At 40.2% G+C, this 20,331-nt stretch overlaps 2 protein-coding genes across 6 annotated transcripts in view; both read left to right on the top strand.

Annotated features, from left to right (window-relative positions):
- galnt16 (UDP-N-acetyl-alpha-D-galactosamine:polypeptide N-acetylgalactosaminyltransferase 16) overlaps positions 1-1,120 on the top strand; it is a 32,071-nt gene extending 30,951 nt beyond the window's left edge. The window contains exon 15 of the mRNA XM_008314011.3: positions 175-1,120. Within this exon, the coding sequence (XP_008312233.1) occupies positions 175-318 (144 nt within the window). The 3' untranslated portion in view covers positions 319-1,120. The remainder of the gene's footprint in view (positions 1-174) is intronic.
- A 2,079-nt stretch (positions 1,121-3,199) lies between these two features.
- numb (NUMB endocytic adaptor protein) overlaps positions 3,200-20,331 on the top strand; it is a 40,333-nt gene continuing 23,201 nt past the window's right edge. For 2 of the 5 annotated variants that reach the window (XM_017035157.2, XM_008314059.3), the window contains exon 1: positions 3,205-3,422. The gene's annotated coding sequence lies outside the window, so the exon portion shown is untranslated. Of the gene's footprint in view, positions 3,423-20,331 lie in introns of all 5 variants that reach the window. The other 3 variants (XM_008314027.3, XM_008314044.3, XM_017035160.2) reach the window with 3 other exon arrangements.

Raw genomic sequence — 20,331 nt, 5'->3', positions numbered from 1 at the left:
GACTGTTGTGTCCTGTCTTCTGTGAGTGGAATTACATTTTTATAATTGAAAACAATAACTCATATATATATATACCTTAGTGCTAAAAGTAATTAATTAAATTGTTGTTCAAAAGCAAATATAATCAACAATTTCAAAATCTCTCTCTCTCTTTTTCTCTCTCTCTTTCTGCAGAGGTGGAAGCCCAGAGGTTCCTCCCTACAGCACATGGTCAGCGGCCTCTGTCTGGACAGCCTGTCCCAAGCAGGACCCCCGGTTATATCTCAATGTCGCCCCCACGTGGCCAGCCAGTCCTGGGAGCCACAGCTCATCGCCTGAGCCACACATACATGACAAAGTTGAAGGGAGGGAGAAATGGAGGGGGAAGAGGGAGGGAAGGGTTCCTGGAGTGTGAGGAGGAGCTGATCCTGCAGCCAGACTTTAGAAGGACTCAGGATGACATCACATCACTGCAACACTGTCGTCTTCGCTGAAGGACGGAGGGAGTGAAAACGGAACTTTTTACAGCCTTCACTGTGACTGAGACATGTCAAAGTTCTCTCTCTCTCTCTCTCTCAGAGAAAACGGGGGGAAATGACAAAAACAAAAGTGAGGTATTTTCTTGTACAGTGTTTCATCCTGCAAGGACGCTGCAGATCTTCTACGTAACCCTAAGCTTTTCACTGATAACCGCGGCACATCCTGATTCATTTCTATTACTATATCTTCATCCTGCTCCACTGTTTGCTTCACATTTCACAAAGTTGTGGAAACAGCTTCGCGGCTGAGCGCCAGTCGTACTGATTATGTAGCAGATGCATCGAGGTGCAGCACCTGAGCTGCTCTGAGTCAAAGTCCGGGGTGGAGGCGTGTGTGATGAGTGTGTGTGTGTGGCCCAGGCCAGCTTTATGTACAGTCAACACAAAGACACCATGCAGAGCTGTGTCAGGAACGCTATTTATTGTTTTTGCATGGTCAGACCCAAAGAATGTTTCCTTGTTTTTCTTGTCTTTTCTCTCTTTCTCTCTCCATAAAGTTTAATGTAAATATTTAAATGACTAATGGCTTGTTTTATGTGTAAAGTAATCTATATGTTGTTTGAAAAATAAAATGTGGTAACGGAGAACCGTGTGTGTGGTAATGAGCTGTGGTTTGGTCTTTCATCTTGTTCTTTTTGCTTTGCTTATCTTGCTAAAAAATAAAAAATAAATAAGATGCTGAAAAAACATAGAACATAGTAGAAGAGCAGGAGAGGTACTGTAGATGGTGTGAAGAGTAAAACCTTAGATAAAAAAGACACTCAAACACTATTATATTTGCCAAAACTTCTTGCCAAAAAAGGTCTTAATGGCAAACAGTTTTATAGCTTCAGTTTGTCTTATTTTCTTATTTATTACCTCAACATCTGCTTTGAGGTTTTCCATGGATGGATCTCAAACCGTAAATAAAAGCTTCTTAATCCTTCAGCTTCTTCTTAACTGCTCTCACTGCCTATTTTATACGTCTGTCCCAGCCTGTTATTTTCCACTCCCCCTTCCATAGTATGGTAGATTAGTTAACACTTATCTTTATTCTCACACCATGACTTGAATGTACTCACCCTCCTTGTTTTTCTACACCATATAAAAAATGTTATGTTACTTTGGAAGCAGTTGTTACATAAATTATGTTGAAATGTTTTTTCCCACAAATTAGGAACATTTCATTATTTGCTTATTCATAAATTTAGCAGATAATATGAATAAAATGATCAAATAATCCAGGAAATCACCCAAAATGCTATTGACCTTTTAATAGACAAAATGATACTCACTGGTAAAAAGTACTTATTTTCAAGTATACAGTTGTTGTTGAATACATTCAAGTTGGTAAATTACATTGTGTGTCAGCCCTCAGGTAAATAAAGCATTGCTTGGCAGAAAAAGGCAACCGATTTTACAGCACATGACATTTTGTGTTGAACTTTTTTTCTTTTTTCTTTCGACCGCATTGAATTAGTGGCCACAGGGGGGCGGAATGACCTAACATATGTGTGACAGACGACACGGCAGCACTTTTCTACTCCTGACCTTGACAGGTTGATAGATTAGAGTTAATGAACACAGCAGTCGTAAAAGGAGAATGGGTTGGTGATTGTTGGCATTAAAGGGGCAGGAGCCAGCGTTTGTACACGTGACAGACTTACGGCTGCCGCAAAGAAAAACACTGGCATGACAACCATCATCAGCACAACAGGCTGGACAGCTTTCTTACAACAGCTCCTTTTTTTCTCTCCTTCCCTCCTTTGTTGCTTTGATAACCCTCCACTTTGTCCTTTGGCTGCAGATTAGTTTGCTTCAGAAGTATGTGAGGAATGTGACTTATTGCTGATAAACTTTAGACTTTTCAGGACCGCCATGGTTTCATCATTGTCGTGCTGCTGAAATGGGATTTTGACAAACGAGATATAGTCTGTGTACGTAATGTTGTTTTTTGTTTTGTTGTTGTTTATTTAGAACATCGTATGGATCCAAGCCACGTATGGCACTTTGGCAACAGGTCTTAGATTATTGTTATCATTATTACAAATGTATTGGTCAGAATAATCTGGTACAGTAAAATGAGTCATGATAAATTCTAATCTTTGAAAAACTAACTGTCAGCATGAAAAAAAAGTCATGTTGCAAACAACAGGAAGCCTTTTCTGAAGGTATGCGTTTCAGCCAGATATGAAACTAATGTGGGGCTAACTCATTGGAGAGAGAGATACCACAAAAAAACGTATTGTCAGAATAAGCCTTATTTTCTATTGATGTTATTGTTTTATCTATTAAGAGAATGCCTGTAAGCATTTCTCATACAAAACATAAAAAAGGAAAGAAAGATACAAGGTTAGATGAAGAAAGAGCAAATACAGATAAATGTTGCATCACATCTAATACTATTAATGAACCAAGGTTCTAAACTGTTCTTCAGGCCCAGGGCCGTCAACCTCATGAAGAGATCCAAGAGGAACCCCTACTATGGATATTATATGAAATTGTGTTTTAAAAACAGTTTTTTAAGATTTTAATAATTACAACTCCCAAATACTGGCTTAAATGGCACATCCCTGCTTCATTAGCACTACCTCTAAAGCTCGGCAGTGGGCCGCGGCACGCTCCGTTGGGACGCTCCAAGATCTATCGATCAAATCCACGCTGTAGAATCCAGCCAATCAGAATTATTGTAGGCGGTCCGTTGCTAAGGAGGAGGTTTGGTTGATCGTGAGCGTAGCAGCCATTCACATTCAGCAGCAGCACAAACTGAGGTTGAGGCGTTTGGACCGAAGGGAAGATACATACACCGCCTGTGCTTTCTGTGGAATTCCAATTTTTCATATTGTTTTTTAAGCCCGTCACGGTTGTTGATAAGGACGTGACGGCGTCAGCGGGGCGTCTTCTGGGTCTCAGCGGTGGTTACAGGTAAATACAGCAAAAATGTGACGGTTATTTGTAAAATTAGCAGTGGTGGTGGCTGTTTGTTAGCTTCACTGTTAGCAGCGATGTTAGCGTGTGTGTGTGTTTTTCTGATGCAGCTGCAGCTACAACTACGTTAGCTTCACGGATATCAGACCAGTGGTCGATACACACACGCACACGGTTTAGCTCGCTATCGTAACAGCAGTCGGCAGTCATTGTAAGGCGTTTAAATGATCTGTGAGCTTGTTGATTTTTCCTGGTTGAGGCTGGAAAACCCTGGAAAGTCATCGTTCTGTCTGAGCTAAGCTAACATCATATCAATGAGCCAACGTTAAACTACATTTTAGAAACAAAGGTGACTAAAAATTGACTTAAAGATTATATAACTGGGTACATTTAAAAGCTGGTCATTATTAACTTAGTTGTAACAAATAATATAACCATAAGACTGAAGTCAGAATGTAGAAAATAGCCTGACTTTTTATTATAGAATGTATTATAGAATGTAAAAAAACTGTAAAAAAAACTGACAATACAATAAACCATAAGACATTTTAATTAGACTTATGTTAATATTGCTAATTTAGGATTTATGATATCGTGGTCTTTGACATTTTTGTGCCAGTTTTGAGTATAGATAATGACAATAGTTGGGTCAGAAAGGGAATTATACCTACTTATACCTGTATAAACAGATCATGATTTGATGAAAACAAGATTTCCTCTAGAGTTCTCAATTTTTTTTCCCTATCTTAAAAATAAACATACAGCTACATTTCCTTTGCCCTGCTAAAACGATGAATGGTTTTAATCATAGGCAGCCGTTTTGATCATAAATTCGGGGCACACTACGTACAGGTTGATGTAAATTGTTCAGAAGTATTTATGAAATGTGATAATGTGTGTGACCTAGATTCTCTCCTTTAGATTGTGGTATTTAGTCCTTTGGAAATCACAGCGTACAGCATTTCCATATTGGTCTGTCATCCTGATCAGATAAACATCTGAGCTCCTGTTACCTTGCCCATGTGGACTTGGATACTTGGATAATCACATGACATATTGTATGACATCCATAGCAGCTCATACGTTTAGATGAATTATGTTGTTTACTGGACAACATCCACACCTGGGTGTCTTCAAAAGTCTCAATCTTTAGAGGATGTTATTGAACAATGTGAACTGTGAACAATGATGTTTTGGTTCACACGGTTAATAAAAATGTACATGTCCTTTACCAAAAGGTTGGTTTCTGTTCCCTGTTGGCCAAAGAAAAATGACTGAACTGGGAGTGGTTTCTCCCTCCATAGTTTTGAAGTAACTCATGCTGCAGTTCATCCCACAGTGGTAGGACTGGCCATCTGCCATTCAACCCAAGTCTGTCAGCTGTTTGAGTAAAGGGGGGTGGGATGTGACTAAGGCTCTGCCCAAAGCATTGTGATTCATTCCTTGGGAGAAACTAAATGTTTCTCCCCACAGTTGTCCTTGTGTTGAAAGGAGAACCATTATGACTTGGTTCTATGTAGTGGATGTGAATGTTGACTAGTGATGCAACACTGGTGAGATAACCTTTCTGTGAAGTAACAGCGCAACCAAAGGCCTTCATTTTTGTCCTCTGATAAGATAGTTAATTAGATGTTTCGCTTTTTGAGGTAAGAACGAAACATGTACGCATTAGGGCTCTCAATCCTCCCCTCAAACTGGATTTGAATGTATGAATGTTAAATATTCAAATTATATTTGAATTTTTAAATGTTTTTTTAAAGCTCATTATATAGACCTATACCAGCTTATTATTCAACCTACATCCACAAGGAGGCGCTCCAAATAAAATCAGTTATGTAACATTTGCAACATGTTTTAGGAACATAAATCTTCATGATGGGAAACTGAAACATTTGAAGGCTAGATAAATATGGAAATGTATCTGGTAATATAATATTTGGATATAATAATATTACGTAATATATATACTCTGTATATATATATTTATGATATATAATATCATGTAATTATAATATGATTATCGTGTTCTGGCAAGCAGCTAGCAGGACTTGAGATGAGGTGGGAGGCCAAACAAGGTTATTCTTGCAAGATTTAACCGGGGCTCTTTGTCCTCTGCTAACAGTCCTGTCTACACAGAGTAATCCATTGAATGTAGGTGTGTGCTCAGGTTTCTTGTTTCTTGTCAAGTAGTACTTTAAGTAGTACGTTTCTCTTGGTGTCATTTACCTGTTTTTTGATGGAACTCTAAACACTTTCAACGTGATGCTTTTTGGGTCTTGAGGAGTTGTGGTTTCCAGCTCTGGTGCTAATGTGCTGCTTAGTACAACATTGATTTGCATCATTGCGACGGCACAAGTTTGAACATCAGGTTCCACATAAAATGTTCTCATTTTTTAAATCCTTTGAACTCTATTCAAATAGCGCAGTACGTTCTGACAGCCCTAATACACAGCTTTGAGTCCAGTAGTTACCAAACAGATGTGAGATAGCAGGCTTTGTAAATTGAGTTGTCTGTGTTTTTACATTTGTCTTGTCCAGTTTAATAAAATAAATGAGAAGAGGAAAAGTAGACAACGACTCTTGTACACCATAGATTCTCTTTTATTCATCTTCTTTATGATTGTGTTCTAAATGGTGGTTTACGTTGATCGATGACATTTGTATTCTTTGCTTTCATTCGTTCAACGTCACAGCTCACTGAGCTCACTAAACATGTAGGCAAGCCAAGCATATTGGGTTTCATGAAAGGTCAGTAGTTGTAGATGTCTGTTTACATCAGGTTATGTAGGGATCTTGAGTTTTTTCCTGAAACGGTTATGACTTCTTGATCTCTTTACAGTAGGTTGAAAGGTTTTTTTTTTAATCTCTCTCTTTTATCTATGTTTTCATTAAGGTGTGTTGAGTTCAGTATAAGAACATTCAACATGTTCTCTTAATGAAGGGTTTGAATTGCCATAAATGTGTTACCTTTGTTCGTAAATGGCGCAAAGTAATGTTATACATTAGCATTGGCAGTGGAATTATATATGAAGTAGACTGTGGTGGAATGGAATTGTTGCCATGACGCTGTATGTCAAAGCAGTAGGCAGTGGCCCGAACAAAATAATAGAATGTTACATTTTTACCCAAGATGGGAATACTTGTTTGAGCAGGCAAGATAAATAATCGTCTTGAATGGACTACCATGGAATAAAGGTGTTATCTGGGTTTATATCATGCCTCAGTACCTAAGCAATATGTACATGCTTTCTACTAATACGTTCTATTTCAGCAGACACCAATCCAACTTGTGGAAATGGCATATTGCTGAAAAAAAACATGCTGCATTTTTAATTTCTTTGATCCAGTTTCCTCTTTCAAACATTAAACCTGGGTAACTGAACAAAAGTGCATCATTATTATACGGTTATAGTAGAGAAGGTATAGACTTTGGGATTAGGCTGCAAATGTGATGTAATAAGATGTGAAATTAGAGGTATGTTTACACAACTGCCAAAAAGTGCCTGAGCCAATAAACATCTGTGTCTAGTCCACAGAGCCATTAGAACCTGGAGTAAACACTGGTTCTGCGGGCCAGTAAAAACCAGATGTTAGCAGGTGATTGGAGTTTTGGCAAGTAGAAAGAAGGAGAAAGGAGGTTTTACAAAGGAGGTGCAAAAAAGACTAAGAGACTAAGATGATGTAAACTCAGGTGCTGTAATAATGTAAGATAATTTAACAATGTGGTTATTGTTTTAGATTAGATGATATAATTTGTTGAAAACACGAACATACACATCACACTCTGTTTTGAGAACATCATAGACATATAAGAGAATGTGAATAAAATCCTGAATACTGTGACAGGGTTGTTGCCAATAATATGGTTGTGCTTTGGTTCACACACGCGCATGAATACTCAAACACAACCAGCTCCATGTTTTGAGCTGAGTGGGACTGAGTCCAGCCGTGGCATTCTGAGAAGACTCGACTTGAGGCCAAGTTTTACAATCAGGATCTCAAATGAGCAGCTGACCTTGTTTCAAAATAAGTGGCCTAAAATAGGTTCAGTGTAATCACTTTGAGTGAACTTGTGACTGTTATGCGTTTGTTTGTAGGCAGTGGAGCAGTTCCTTTAGCTGGTAGGTGTTGATTTTAACAGCAACACAAAAACAATGTGGCAAAGGGGAAAAGTTAGAGGTTTTTATTTGGTTGGGTGGTGGAAACAATCCAATGCAACAAACCGTATGGCGTTTTATTACCTGTGTTGCCATTTGAATCATTACAAAGCACAGTCCAGTGAAACAGGTCAACAACTGCCCCATTATCTATTTTTACATCATGTGTAGTTCATTTTAGCTGTGAGGCATTGGTCTCACTGAATACAAATGTGGAAATCATGTTTTGGAGAATAACTGTAGTTTAACACAATTCTAATAACTAGTAAATTGGTACATTTCACTATGCAGTGTTTGAAAATGTCCGTTTTTAAGACATTATTGTGCTGTGCCATTCCAGCCATTGTGAGGGTTTTTTTTTTGTCACAGCTATAAACATCCTGGAGTGTCATCATTTGGGATAATATCTTTAGAACCTAATGAGTTCCAAGGCGTATTGAACTCTTGTTTTTGGTCCGGCTGTCTAAGGATGAGATCTTCAGAGAGTCACGGGTGTGCGTCAGTGTGTGCAGGGAGTTGCCTTTCAGGTCTGCATCCATGTGGCTCCTCCCTGCATTTGCTGTGGGGCTCAGGGACTCCCTTTGTTTCAGTGGGGCCCTACACAGAGTGATACATGAGCCTCCTGTGCTGGAGAAGCTCATGCTTTATTCAACCCTCTGATCTCTGCTTTAATTACGAATGACCCGGGACACTCAGGCCAGTGAGGCAGTTGACAGGGGAAGAACTTTGTAAGTGCTAATTGTGCCAGTCAGACCCCTGTTAATGTGCAAAGCTCCTAGCAGAGACACATTTTTAGTCTGTTTATAGAACTTGACTTTAACAATATTTACCACAAGTATATGATTATAAATGAAGAAATAAGGATTTAAAGCTCTATTTATTTTTTACAAATGTTAGTTGGTAATTTGGTTGCACTTTATGTGTCTGTGATTTTGAAGTGGAAAACATTCTGGACCGCAGTCAGGCCAGTGAAGCACACACAGTGTCTACGCAGTCAAACTGTTGTAATGTGCACAATGTGGTGTAAGTTGCTGTAAATTTATGAACTTCCTGGAAAAAAAAACATTGCCTTAATGGAAGCATATGATCTAATGCATAAGCCTCTAAATCAGTGATGCCTTCAAATGTATGTAGAGGATCTACGTATGTGCTTGGCTGCTGAATATGCTGCTGCTTAGCTTTTGTACTTCTTGTTGATCAGTCTAATTTGATGAACAGTCAAAGTTATTTTATTGATCATATCTCTTTAAATGCATTTTCCTCCAGGACAAACTGTAATGAACCTTTGTTGCTGGACTGATGACTCCCTGTCTTGATAAACTGCATGTGGCTCAGTTGTATATCCACTGACCCCTTGTCCAAAGTACAGATGTCTGTGACACCATTCCTTCACATATTGTGCACCATTTTCCACTTCCTGGATTGCAGCTGCCGACGCGCTGCTGTGTCTTCTTAAGCACCTCTGACTAATCCCCAGTATACACCCATCATCCCAGCCCCACCCACCAACGTCGCTTTGGACGTGTATCAATGTTACCCTGGCCTTGGTTTCCTGGTTACCGCTGCAGCGCTTCCTGGGTGATGCAGCAATAAAATTATGACCTCAGTGTATGGTCTTCTTGTGTCAGGCATGACCAAGAGCAACAAGCTGCATTCACCAATGAGAGAAACATTATTAAACATAGATATGAAGTTTATATCACAACATAATCCACAATTATCACTATGAACTTTGTATCACAACATAATCCACAATTATCACTGCCAATGCCAAGAAATTTAAAACTGCCCTGTTCCGTCCACACACTGCTTCATGAGAATTTCCCTTTTTTCCAAAAAAGGGTTTTTGCTTTGGTAAAAGATATCACTGATCTGCCTTAAGTCAAAACCGTCCCGAATAACGATCCGTCTTCTCACAGTACAAAATCTCTCATCTCTGAAAACCTCACTGCTTTGAGATCATTATTGAGTGAAGTTCCTTCTGGCCAGTAAGGATTTATTTGGACCAGTACTTGATGTTGTGTAACCATACTGTGTCTAATCCAAACTCCGTTGGCTCATCCTAACTGTTTCAGTTAAATAACAGCATGGTATGATATGGCAAAAGAGTTGGCTTGAAATTCAGATTAAAATTTAATGCAACAATAAATCATTTGCCTATTAGAGCAGTGATTAGACTCTCTACGTTCAGGCAGTCCATGAAATTCTTTGTGTAACTGTACAGTCAACAACAGAAGGAGACTGAGAACAGCAGCCCGGCTTCTAGTCTGGCCTAATCAATGCTGAGCTTTTCCCCAGCCCAAGAAAGACGTCAATTATTAATGAGATGAATATTATGTTCTGCCTCAGGTAGAGAAGATAACGTTCTGTTCATAAGTCTTTGTGAGTACTTAACATCTACTGTACGTCTGACGCTCTGTTTTGTCAGTCCACGCGGTTCTCTGATGTGGAATAACTGAGCTACAGAGCAGTCAGAACCTTGGTCTGTGTCAGTGCAGCAGTGTGACAGAGAGCATGTTTCCTGTGTGTTGCATCACTATGCAGCAAGTGCTGCCTTGAGCACTGCAGCTCTTTTTCTCACCACATAATTATAGGGACAGGTGTATAAGCAGCATGAGTGTGCTTTTTGTTCTGTGTGCCATTGATGGCCAAACGAAGGGAAAGTGTGTGTGTGTGTGTGTGTGTTTAAAAAAAAAAAAGAAAGCCATGAGTGAAGGACCAGGTTCTACGCACCCCCCACACCATTACAACGTTGCTCCACCACCAAGTGGTCTGCGGAGAGGATGTCAGGCTTGTGAGAGTGCCACTCTGCTGAGTCGACAGGAGGGGAACAATGGCCTCGCTGTGTTGCTTGTCTGTTTGGACGCTTTCATGCAGCATTTCAGAGAGAGGCACCGTCGGCTTTTGGCTCAGTTAGCCTTGTTGACCGAGCCTTTTCCTGCTGGTCACTGACCTGTTGTGCCCACTGTTGTCCCTGCAGCATCAGCCTCTCATCTATACCAATTGCCCCAGTGGTGCCTGGACAACAGATGATCAAAAGGGCTCAGCTGATTGTGGAACCCCAATTCAATTTGTTTTCTTGATTTAAAGTATCTATAAAAATGTCCTGACAGTCTGACAGTCTCACTCACCGGCTTTAGAACTTCTTATAGCACGTCTTGTTGTTTTTGTTAATACTCTGCTTTTAGAGAACCACAAAGCCCGTACTTTGACAAACAGCATTTGCTGACACACAACCAAAAGGTAGTGTTTACCTTTGCTAAAAGCAAAGGTCTAAACAGTGCTCCAAGGAAGGACAATGAGATACCAACCTGGCAGACTCTGTGTAGGAGCTCAGTGAGAGAACTAAGCCTTTTGACTGCAGTGTTGGTCACCTATTGTTAACGCTCCTGAGGAACATCATCCTTCATTAGTAGGATTATCAGAAGATTTTGAGTTGGCACATCATACACTACATCACAAATACCGTCAAGGATTTAGCATCCAACCTTAATGTGCTAAAACATGATTCAAAGTGAAGTGACAAGCTCTACCTGCATTTGTTTATTAATTGTAATATTAAAGGCTTTCATCATTGTAACTCAATTACTGCTGCCACAATTTCAGAATTGTAACCAAATAACTTGTCATCGGGGATGGCAAGTAACATATTATAAGTAAAACATTATTTATTTAAACTCCAAATCGACAGTTACCAAGTCATGTATGTTGTGTTTATATGGTGAGCAGGGAGGTTACATTTTTATAAAAATACGTAAAAATTGACCAACATAGTTGGTTAATGGCAGTGTTTAGAGTCATACATTGTTTTATTACACACATTCCTCTGTCGTCCAGCTTTGCTGCTTCACAGCTGCTTTCCAGGCTTGTTTCCCAAAAATAACCTCCAGAATGAAGCCATATTTAGCATCATTTATCCATATCCCTGAACTCAGCAAAGACTAAAATAGTGCTATCTCCTCACCTAGTTTAATCACAGAGCTAACCCATTTACAGCTTATCAGGTGTGAGGTCATGTTTCTGAGGAAAAAAAAGAAAGACCTCTGAAGATGAAACATCAAACTAGGCTTGTCGCTCCTCTCTATCGCCTCCATCTAATCTTCCAGGAATTATGACGTGCTCCACCTGTGTCTGGGCCGTTGTATAAATCTGATGTGTAAACAGCAAGGTAGATCCTGCATTCTGGCTTCTTCGCATGTGTAACTTGGTATTCCACTGCTGCCCTTGTCTAGACAAATGGCTCAAAAGGGACACAAAGAGTGAAGCTCAGGTACGTGGAAAGAATTCCTAAAGTAAGTGAGCTGCTTAACAGCTGCACTTTAATACTACAGCTCTTTTTACATTCAGCCCTACAGGACCAGTTTGTTTGGCTTGTTTCGTGACGTCAGTACAGCCCACCTGGCATCAGAGAGGCTCAGGTTTAACAACTTTTTTTTGTCTTCTGGTGTACTGAATGAAAAGTCTGTAGACTGCTTGACAGTCATGTGAGTTTACTTCATTCTAAGGGCATACTGGGGGAAAAAAGGGTGTAGTTTTGTGTTAAGCGTCCTCGTATTCCTGTACTGTACATACCATCCAGCGACGAAGACCACTGACTTCACTTCCTGGAACATCTTCAAAGAACGGTTTGAGGGTTTTGACTTGGTTTTGGGCCATGGTTAGAAGTAAAGCCACAACAATAAATAACTCACTACTAAAAGAACTGCTCTGCTTTAGGCTCATGTGGTTGCTTTGTGACATCAAACCTATTATGCATTTGGCCCTGGTGACAAAGTTAGAAACCCAAATATTGTGAAGTGTTACGTTTGTGTCCGTGTGTATACTCTGTGTTGAAGTGTGTCTTGGCCTGGTCAGAGGGGCAGTGTACTGATTTCAATTCTGTTCACTCAGCAGTAAGTTCCTTTTCCACGGAATCCTCTCATCGCGTGTGAGACGCGTTCATTAGTACATTACTATAGGCACACACACACACATGCACATCGACCAGTGGCTGTTGTTATTTTAGCCAAAGCGTTATCGCAACAAAACGCTTTAATAATGACATGGCAGCCTGACCCTGGTATTGTCCTCTGTGTGAAACTGATACTTCATTCATTTTTTTCTTGTTTTTAACCGTTCTCTGTCTAATTGAGGTTGTGAGGTTACAGCTACTTTTGTCTATATGTGAATTTCACATGTTTCACTTTTGTGGAATTGGGGATAAATCAACTCAACTTCCTGCAGCTCAGCTGTGGCGGGGGACGTGTGATCAGTCATTGTCTAAATGCAAAAGAAGCCAGTCCCTTTCTATAAAGACCTCCCAATCATGCAAAACCACTGTAGCATGATAAGGGCTGAATTGGTAAAGCATAAAATCTGGAATTCTCAACCCAGTAAAGAGGGGAAAACGCAATAATGAGTTCATCAATGCCTTTAGCCGTCACAGTCATTCCTGGTGTCATGGAACCTCAGAGAGAGAGAGATCATTTAAGGCTGAACTTTGGCATGCAACCAACAGAACTGGTTAAACCTGATGTTGAGATCAACATTGGATTAGTTTTTTTCTCTGTCGCCCTCTAATCATCTTGAAAGCTTTTTTGCTTGATGATTTTTGTGTAGTTTTGGAGAATTAACTTTTTATCAAGTGTCTTTGTTTGAATCTTGATTAAATAGTCCAAACAATGGCCTTTAAGAATGGACAATGAAAGACATACTGACCTCTCACTGAACTTAAGCTGGCCTTAATTTTAAGGAAAAAATGATCAAGGTCTGTGATAAACTTTAGCAACAAAAAAACTTTTTAATGAATACAAAATTAAGTAACGTGGTTCAATCGAAGTATTATTCAACATGTAACGACCGAACAGATCAGTAGCAGTTGTAAAGGCTGTTGCTGTTTCAGCCAAACATTGGTTTACAACAGCACACTCATAGTCGCATGATAAGCATAAAATAGTTCTGAGTTTATCTTGAAACTGAGTCAATTATGAATTAATCTGGCACAATGCCACAGTCGGGGTAATTAACTGGTGACGCTGCTATTACCACGGACCAAGTCAGCATGACACCCATCTGTCTGACTCTGTTAAGCGTCAGAGGAGACTGCTGCTGGTGCAGAACATCTGAACCTTAACTGTACGACTTGTTATCAGAAGCAGCAGCCGTGCCAGAATCCTGCCACAGATTGCCTTCAAGCTCACACATCACTCTGAGGCTGATAACGTTATCTGTGGTATAATTTCTCCTTCTGATTCAGCAGCTCTGAAGGAAGTGCACTCCGGTGTCGGCCTGTTTTCCTGTCCCTGCCCTGCATGCTAATCGGCTCACGCTGCGACAGCCAGGCCTGTTTGACTTGACAAGAACAGTGAGCTTGTCTGTCTGTGTTGGATGTGACGTTATACAAGCTTTTCTTTTTGCTCTGAAGAGGGTCGTGAGTCTGTGGTTAAATTCTCAGACTAACCCAACCATAACAGGGATGTTAGCTTGGGACACTTAGTGGTCGATTTGAATAGAATAGAGTAGGATTCCCAGTTTGAGCCACACGGTGGCAAATGTGGTTGAACACTTGCCTTGACAGCAAGAAGATCAGTGGTCCTCTGCACGTTCTCCCTCTGTGTGTGGGTTTGATCCCGGTGAATATGAGAAGCTTAGGTTAATCAGAGGCTCTAAATTGACCATGGGTATAAATGTAAGGGAAAATGGTTCCCCCGTGACACTGCAAAGGGTTAAGCAGCAGAGAATGAAGGAAAGTTTTGGGTTATACATTGTCGAATTCATATTAAACCGTGGTAAGAATACTGATCAAGCCATAATCAACTATTAATCTGAGTCTCCGGGAGCTCTGCCGTGCAGCTTGGCTCCTGCATTTGAGTATCACTGCCTGCCTACCACAGTGTACCTTCCTGCAGTGCACCAAATGCAATAATCAAACCATCTTGACTCAGAGGCCTTGAGAAGCTGTTGTTGTGGGTGGTTTTTGTGTAATATGTATTTGTGAGTGTGTTATGTTTTAACCTTGTGGGAGTATGGCAGGTATTATTGGAAGTCTGTATCTGCCACTGCTGCTAAACTGTATGTTTAATGCAAGTGATGTCAAACAGGAAAGTTAAACACATTTCTCCTTGAATTGCTCTCACACACTGAGCCTCTCTCAGAGTGTCTATGTGAGGGCCTGTAGACCAGAAGATTAAGCTACCACAGTTTGCATAAATATAATCTTATGAAATAACGATTTCACTGGAGGAAGCAGAAGTGAACGCTTGGCTTTGGTCAGCCGTTGTACAAGCTCACCATTTCTTCCCTGTAGGTCCTTTTTTTTTACCGGTGTACTAAATGAGTAGGTACCCTCTCAGCAGCAGTCTGCTGTGAAGAGCCTCTTGTACTGATGAAGTTAGCACGCTCAGACCAACCCATCAGCCTCCTCCTGGCAGGCCAGTGCCCACAGCCATCAGCCTGACTTCACAGCAGGGCTGCAGGTTTTTACAGCGTTTCACGTGTAATTGAATCACTTGGCCGTTTTGTTTAAACATCTCTTCTGGCAGGATTTTGTAGAAAAACAGTCTCAAATCATTTTTTGGGGGAAAGAATAAAGGTTATAAATCCTAAGCCCTGCCATCTACCTCAGCCCTGTGGCCTCGTGATGGAAACCAGGCCAAGCTGTGCCAATTGAATCAGTCTGTGAATCACTGCCTGGGCACGCCCAAAGGGAGACAATGCAGTAACAATTTGCCAGTCTGGTGCCACACTAGTAGACCAGCTGCTCATACTGTATGTGAACTCAGCTGGTGCTCACATAGATGTGTGACTCTCAGTATAAAATAACCTCCAAATACTGGCTGGTCAACACAGTGACTGACGTTCTGCTCTTTTGTTTTTGTTTTACAGGCAACAATAGCCTGGTCTTTGCCCCCCCCCCACCTTATCTTGAACCCTGCTCAGCAGGGTGTGATGACAATATTATAATCATATGAAAATAATATATAATAATTATGTAATTATATTAAAATATCATCTTCATCTTCTCTTCTTGCAAATGTTACATAACAGATTTATTTGGAGTTCCATCTAGTGGATGTGGGGCGTAATAATAAACTGGTTTAGGTCTATATAAATAGCTTAGAAAAATACAATTCAAATATATTTAACATACAGTAAGAAGCATTAGACATGACAGCCCTAGTGCAGATGTCTGGGTCCTATTTTCTTCCCCTCCTCTCTCAACCTTCATACCAGTTAGTTTTGTGTCCTCAGGAAATAGAGGTCACCATTTCTTGCTGGGGGCAGGGAACAGATTGAAGGACTCTGAAATGATTCAGTGGCAGACATGGCACGAGCGAGCCAGGGATACAGTAGCAAGCCAATGCTATCCGTTTCCTTCCTTTTGAGGAGCATGACCCATTTGTAGTGGTTCCTGTCTTTTTCACCCAGGGCGGGCGTTACACCCTGTAAAACATTTTGACCCAAAATAGATGCTTTTCAGGAATAACCACAGCTTTCTGTTGACATGTGCAATTCAGTGATCTCTGTAGCTCCATTGTCTCCTACCTCTGTGTGACATTAGTGTTTATAAACTGCTTTATCAAAGAATGGCTTGATTGTTATAGTTTATATATGTTTTTTTATCTAGCATTTCATGATTAATGTGTCTACTGTAAGTGCTGTGTTGAACTACGCAACGCCTTAGCTTTCATAAATGTTGGATGGTATTTTCATGTTTCTAGGCAGGCTGCTGTGCCAAGTTCACAACTTGCTTGTTTAATGAGGATGTCTTTTTAGCAGCACCTCTAAGCCTCTGGTGTTTTCATAAGTCAACTCCTTGATATTCTTTCTGTACTGTTGAAGTGGTCAAACCTTTAAAGTCACTTTGAGTAATTGATGTAGTGAAAGCAGCAGGTTATCAAAGCGCCCAGTTTGCATATACATCCAGAGTACAGGTGTTATCACAGACATGCTTCTTTGCTAAAGAAATAAAAGAATGTGTTTATCTTGTGCTTTTTATGCTCAGTTCGCCTGACATGACAATCAGATCATTGTTGTACAGTATCAGTAAAACAGATGCACCAGTTATATCCAATACACAGTTTGGAGTGTGGCTTTACACGTGTAGGAATGCGTGTTTGTGTGTCTGTGTGTGTGCATTAATATAGCGAACTGTAGCACCTCATGTTGTGTTTCACAGAGGGACATTAAAAGTCAATACCTTCCATTGTGATCAAATCAATAGCAGACATAAGCAATACCAGACCTGTGGTGAAAGTTGTGGTTGCTCTGATAATGGATTCATTACAGTTGCTTGCAGTCGGCAAGAGTCAAACTGTTGAAGACATTTTGAGATGTTCCAAATCTTATTTCCATTACTGCTCTGCTGCCAAGTGTTACGTCAGCTGTCAAATGGACCAGATCGTCAAACTTCTACTAACATTTGGTTTTACAAGTCTTCTGTCAAACACTACCTTTTTTTTTTTTTTTTTTTTTTTTGGCTCTGCTGGGGAATTTTCCTCTACCTGTTTTACCCCTTTTTCTGAACAAGCGTGCCAAAGCCACAAACGTGGCCCGTAAAATTGGATTACCACAGTAACAGCATATTTCAAATTCTCTTTTCCTGTGTCCATTTGGGAGCAGAACAGAGGCAGTGTTACCTCCAGCTCCCTGATAAGGGGGCTCAGCAGACATGCTGGTCGGCCATTTTTTGCACTACAGATGGCAGGACTCATTGATTGAGGCTATCCAATCTCACTGGCATGCTCTGGACTATAAACTCGCGTGACGTGAAATTCCGTGAAGAGAGCAGTAGCAAACGGGGTGAAAGTATCACCTGGCAGAGTATGGAGGACGGAGAGGCCCATTTTGTCTAGAGTTGCTCACCCGCTCCCCCGGGCTCTTCTTACTATATCTCCTCTTTTAAACTCAGTTGCATCACTTATCCCTGGGATCCTCGTGCAGGGATTAATCAGTTTTCCATTCCTGTAGAGATTATTTAAGTGCTGCTACATTTACTGTCTGCTGCAGAAGCAGCTCTTTTATGTTCCAGCCCTTTTTTGTTCTCCTCAGGCCGAGACTCAGTTCTGATCAGACCAGGTATATTGATTTCTTTGGAAAGTTTTAACATCGAAAGGGGAAAAAGGACAAACTGTTCTAAAAGATTATCTTAGCAGAGAAATAATCCAATGATTAAAGATGGATTGAACTATTAGGGCAGTGTTTGGGGGAATTATTTTTCAGAAAGGAAACTCCAAAAGGCACTTCATAGATCATTGATCTAATCTTTGTCTAATTTAACCTACTTTAGCAGTTGATTCAATAAAATCATTTTCTAACCATGCTTTGTTGATGGACACAGTGATCTGTCATGTAGTGAAAGACCAGCCTATCTCTCCACATTCTCATTGCTGGATAATGAGAACCTAATAATCAAGTAATCCACTTTGATAAACTGGTTGTTTACATTTTTGACTCTTTTGTCACATTTTGTAGAGGATTTGTTGTTGTACACATTCAGTATATACTCATTTCCTATTCTTGACTGTTTTGCACCCATCAAACTGACCAATTCTGTGTCATTTTTTTTATCCTAATTTTGTAGCCAGGAGCTACAAATAAATCATTTCTTTATAATAGCCTGTCTTTACGTAGCTTTACATTTGCCCACCACTTTAAAGAAGTCTTGCAGAAGAGACGTTGATACAAACAAGTACATTTGTTGTACTCTTTTCCAGATTCTGAGTGTGTGAAAACAGCAGGTATGAAAAGCCCTTGTATAATTGCCCTTGTTAGGGCTGCTCGGTGTGCAGCAGCAGATCTTCACAGTGCCAGACTGCGGGAGATGTGACGGCTCCAACAGGGATCTGACGTCCTACATTACTACACCAATGCCATAACTTTCTCATCTGCCTTCTCGCTTCTTTCTTCTCCGTAATCTCTCCAGAAAACATTAGCCATGTCCTCAGCATTATCACGTGATAAACAAATGTTTAATTTTTTTTGTGTGTGTGAACACAGGAACATAAAAAACATGCAACATTCACCTCGACGTCAGTAGTAGCCACAGGTAAACACGGGATCGCCAATCCATTTTTTACGTATTACTTTTTATGTACAGTATGTAGTTGTAGCCACATGTGTTAACTATTGGTTTTTTGACAGAGTTAAGGGCATTAGGTCATATTTATTTTATTGTTTTAATCCAATTACAACATTATAAAAATGCAATGTAATAACGGAAATATTTTTTTCTTAAATGAGAGGAAATAAAAACAGTCCACTTTCTTTCACTCATTTCAGTTTTTCCCTGAATTTTATTTTCCACATGACCCACTACTTGAGTCCTGTGCAGCAGGATAACTCAGCCAGACTTTGCTCTTTTTTGGCCTTCATTCAGAAGCAACAGCACATATTATATACACATACAGAGAGAAAGAGAATGTTGTCTGAATTTGGTTTTCTTTCCTTTTACCCACGCGTCTTTACGGGCTCATTTATTTTGTCTATGTTGATGTGCACACCTCAAGTGTTTCTTACCGCTCGGTGTTCCTTATAGGCTACGGAAAGAACCAAGAGCTTCGACGCTGCTGTGTGTAAGACTAGACATGTGATTATAATTAGTTTGGCAACGACCTGTGCTGAAATATGTGCATCATGCAATTTGGAAAGTAGTGTCAACATCTGTTGTGTTGTGTCCTACGCAGCATCTGCAAAGCAGATAACTGACAACACAATACAATTCTGCAAGGTTGGACAACTGCACGTTTCAATGAAACACACACTTTCTATCAGAAATTGGCTATTGGTGCAATTCAGGGGATTGTTGTTCATTTTATATCACTGTAACAAGACCTGATCCTATTTTTATCCCTCTGCACATGGACTTGAGTTACAAAGAATAGTGCTGAAAGCAGCTTTTAGAAAATGTGTTACACCTTTAGTTGTCTCCACCTTTAATAAAAAAGTAAGTCTTAGCCATCTGTTTGGAGTGTGCCACAATAATAGCCCAGACAAATAAAGCCTTACAATGTGTTCTGTGTGCCACATATAGCCTAGTTCATGCTCAGTATGCGTATGGAGCCTTTTACCAATTTCTTTCAGTTGAGTTTGATGTACAAAAAGGAGTATTCTTCAGGTCAAAATTTGTATTCTCATACCAAGTAATTGTTTAACATTTCCCACATACTGCACCACACAGGTGAACTCTGCACGAACGTTCAACTCATATTACTTAGTGGTAAACTTGCACTGACCAGCACTGATCGGTTGCTGGTCAGAGACGATTCCGATCACTGATCTGTTCATGGGTTCATGGCTGCTTATTTGGTAGGTTTGTAATGAACTTGCAGATTGGTACCCCAGTGCATGGCCTGAAGCAGTGCCACTCCAAACCGTTGGGAAATGGCACAACCAGGGAGAAGAAGATCTCCGTCCACTTGCGGCGCTGCATTTAATTCCTGCACACACCATTGAGAATCTGAAAATTAAATCTGAATTCAGCACTGTCCCTTAGTGGAAGAATTGATTAGCAATCATTGCGTAAGGCAAACATTGTGGTTTGTATGCAGTCACTTTTAGAAAGGACATACTTATTCACGTAGGTAAAGGGCAGCCTAAGCAAGGCTTAAGACAGTCAGACCAGTCAGTGAAGCCACTTCCTGTTTAAAAGAAGAGTGAACTGGAGGCAGAACTAGCGAATAAAACACATTTGCTTGGCTGATAACGAAAATCACACTGAATATACATATATATATATATATATATAAATAAAAAATATATATATGTGTATA

This window comes from Cynoglossus semilaevis, chromosome 1, assembly GCF_000523025.1.
Source record: "Cynoglossus semilaevis isolate Cse_v1.0 chromosome 1, Cse_v1.0, whole genome shotgun sequence".
NCBI lineage: Eukaryota > Metazoa > Chordata > Actinopteri > Pleuronectiformes > Cynoglossidae > Cynoglossus > Cynoglossus semilaevis.
This window is presented reverse-complemented; position numbering and strand designations above follow the sequence as displayed.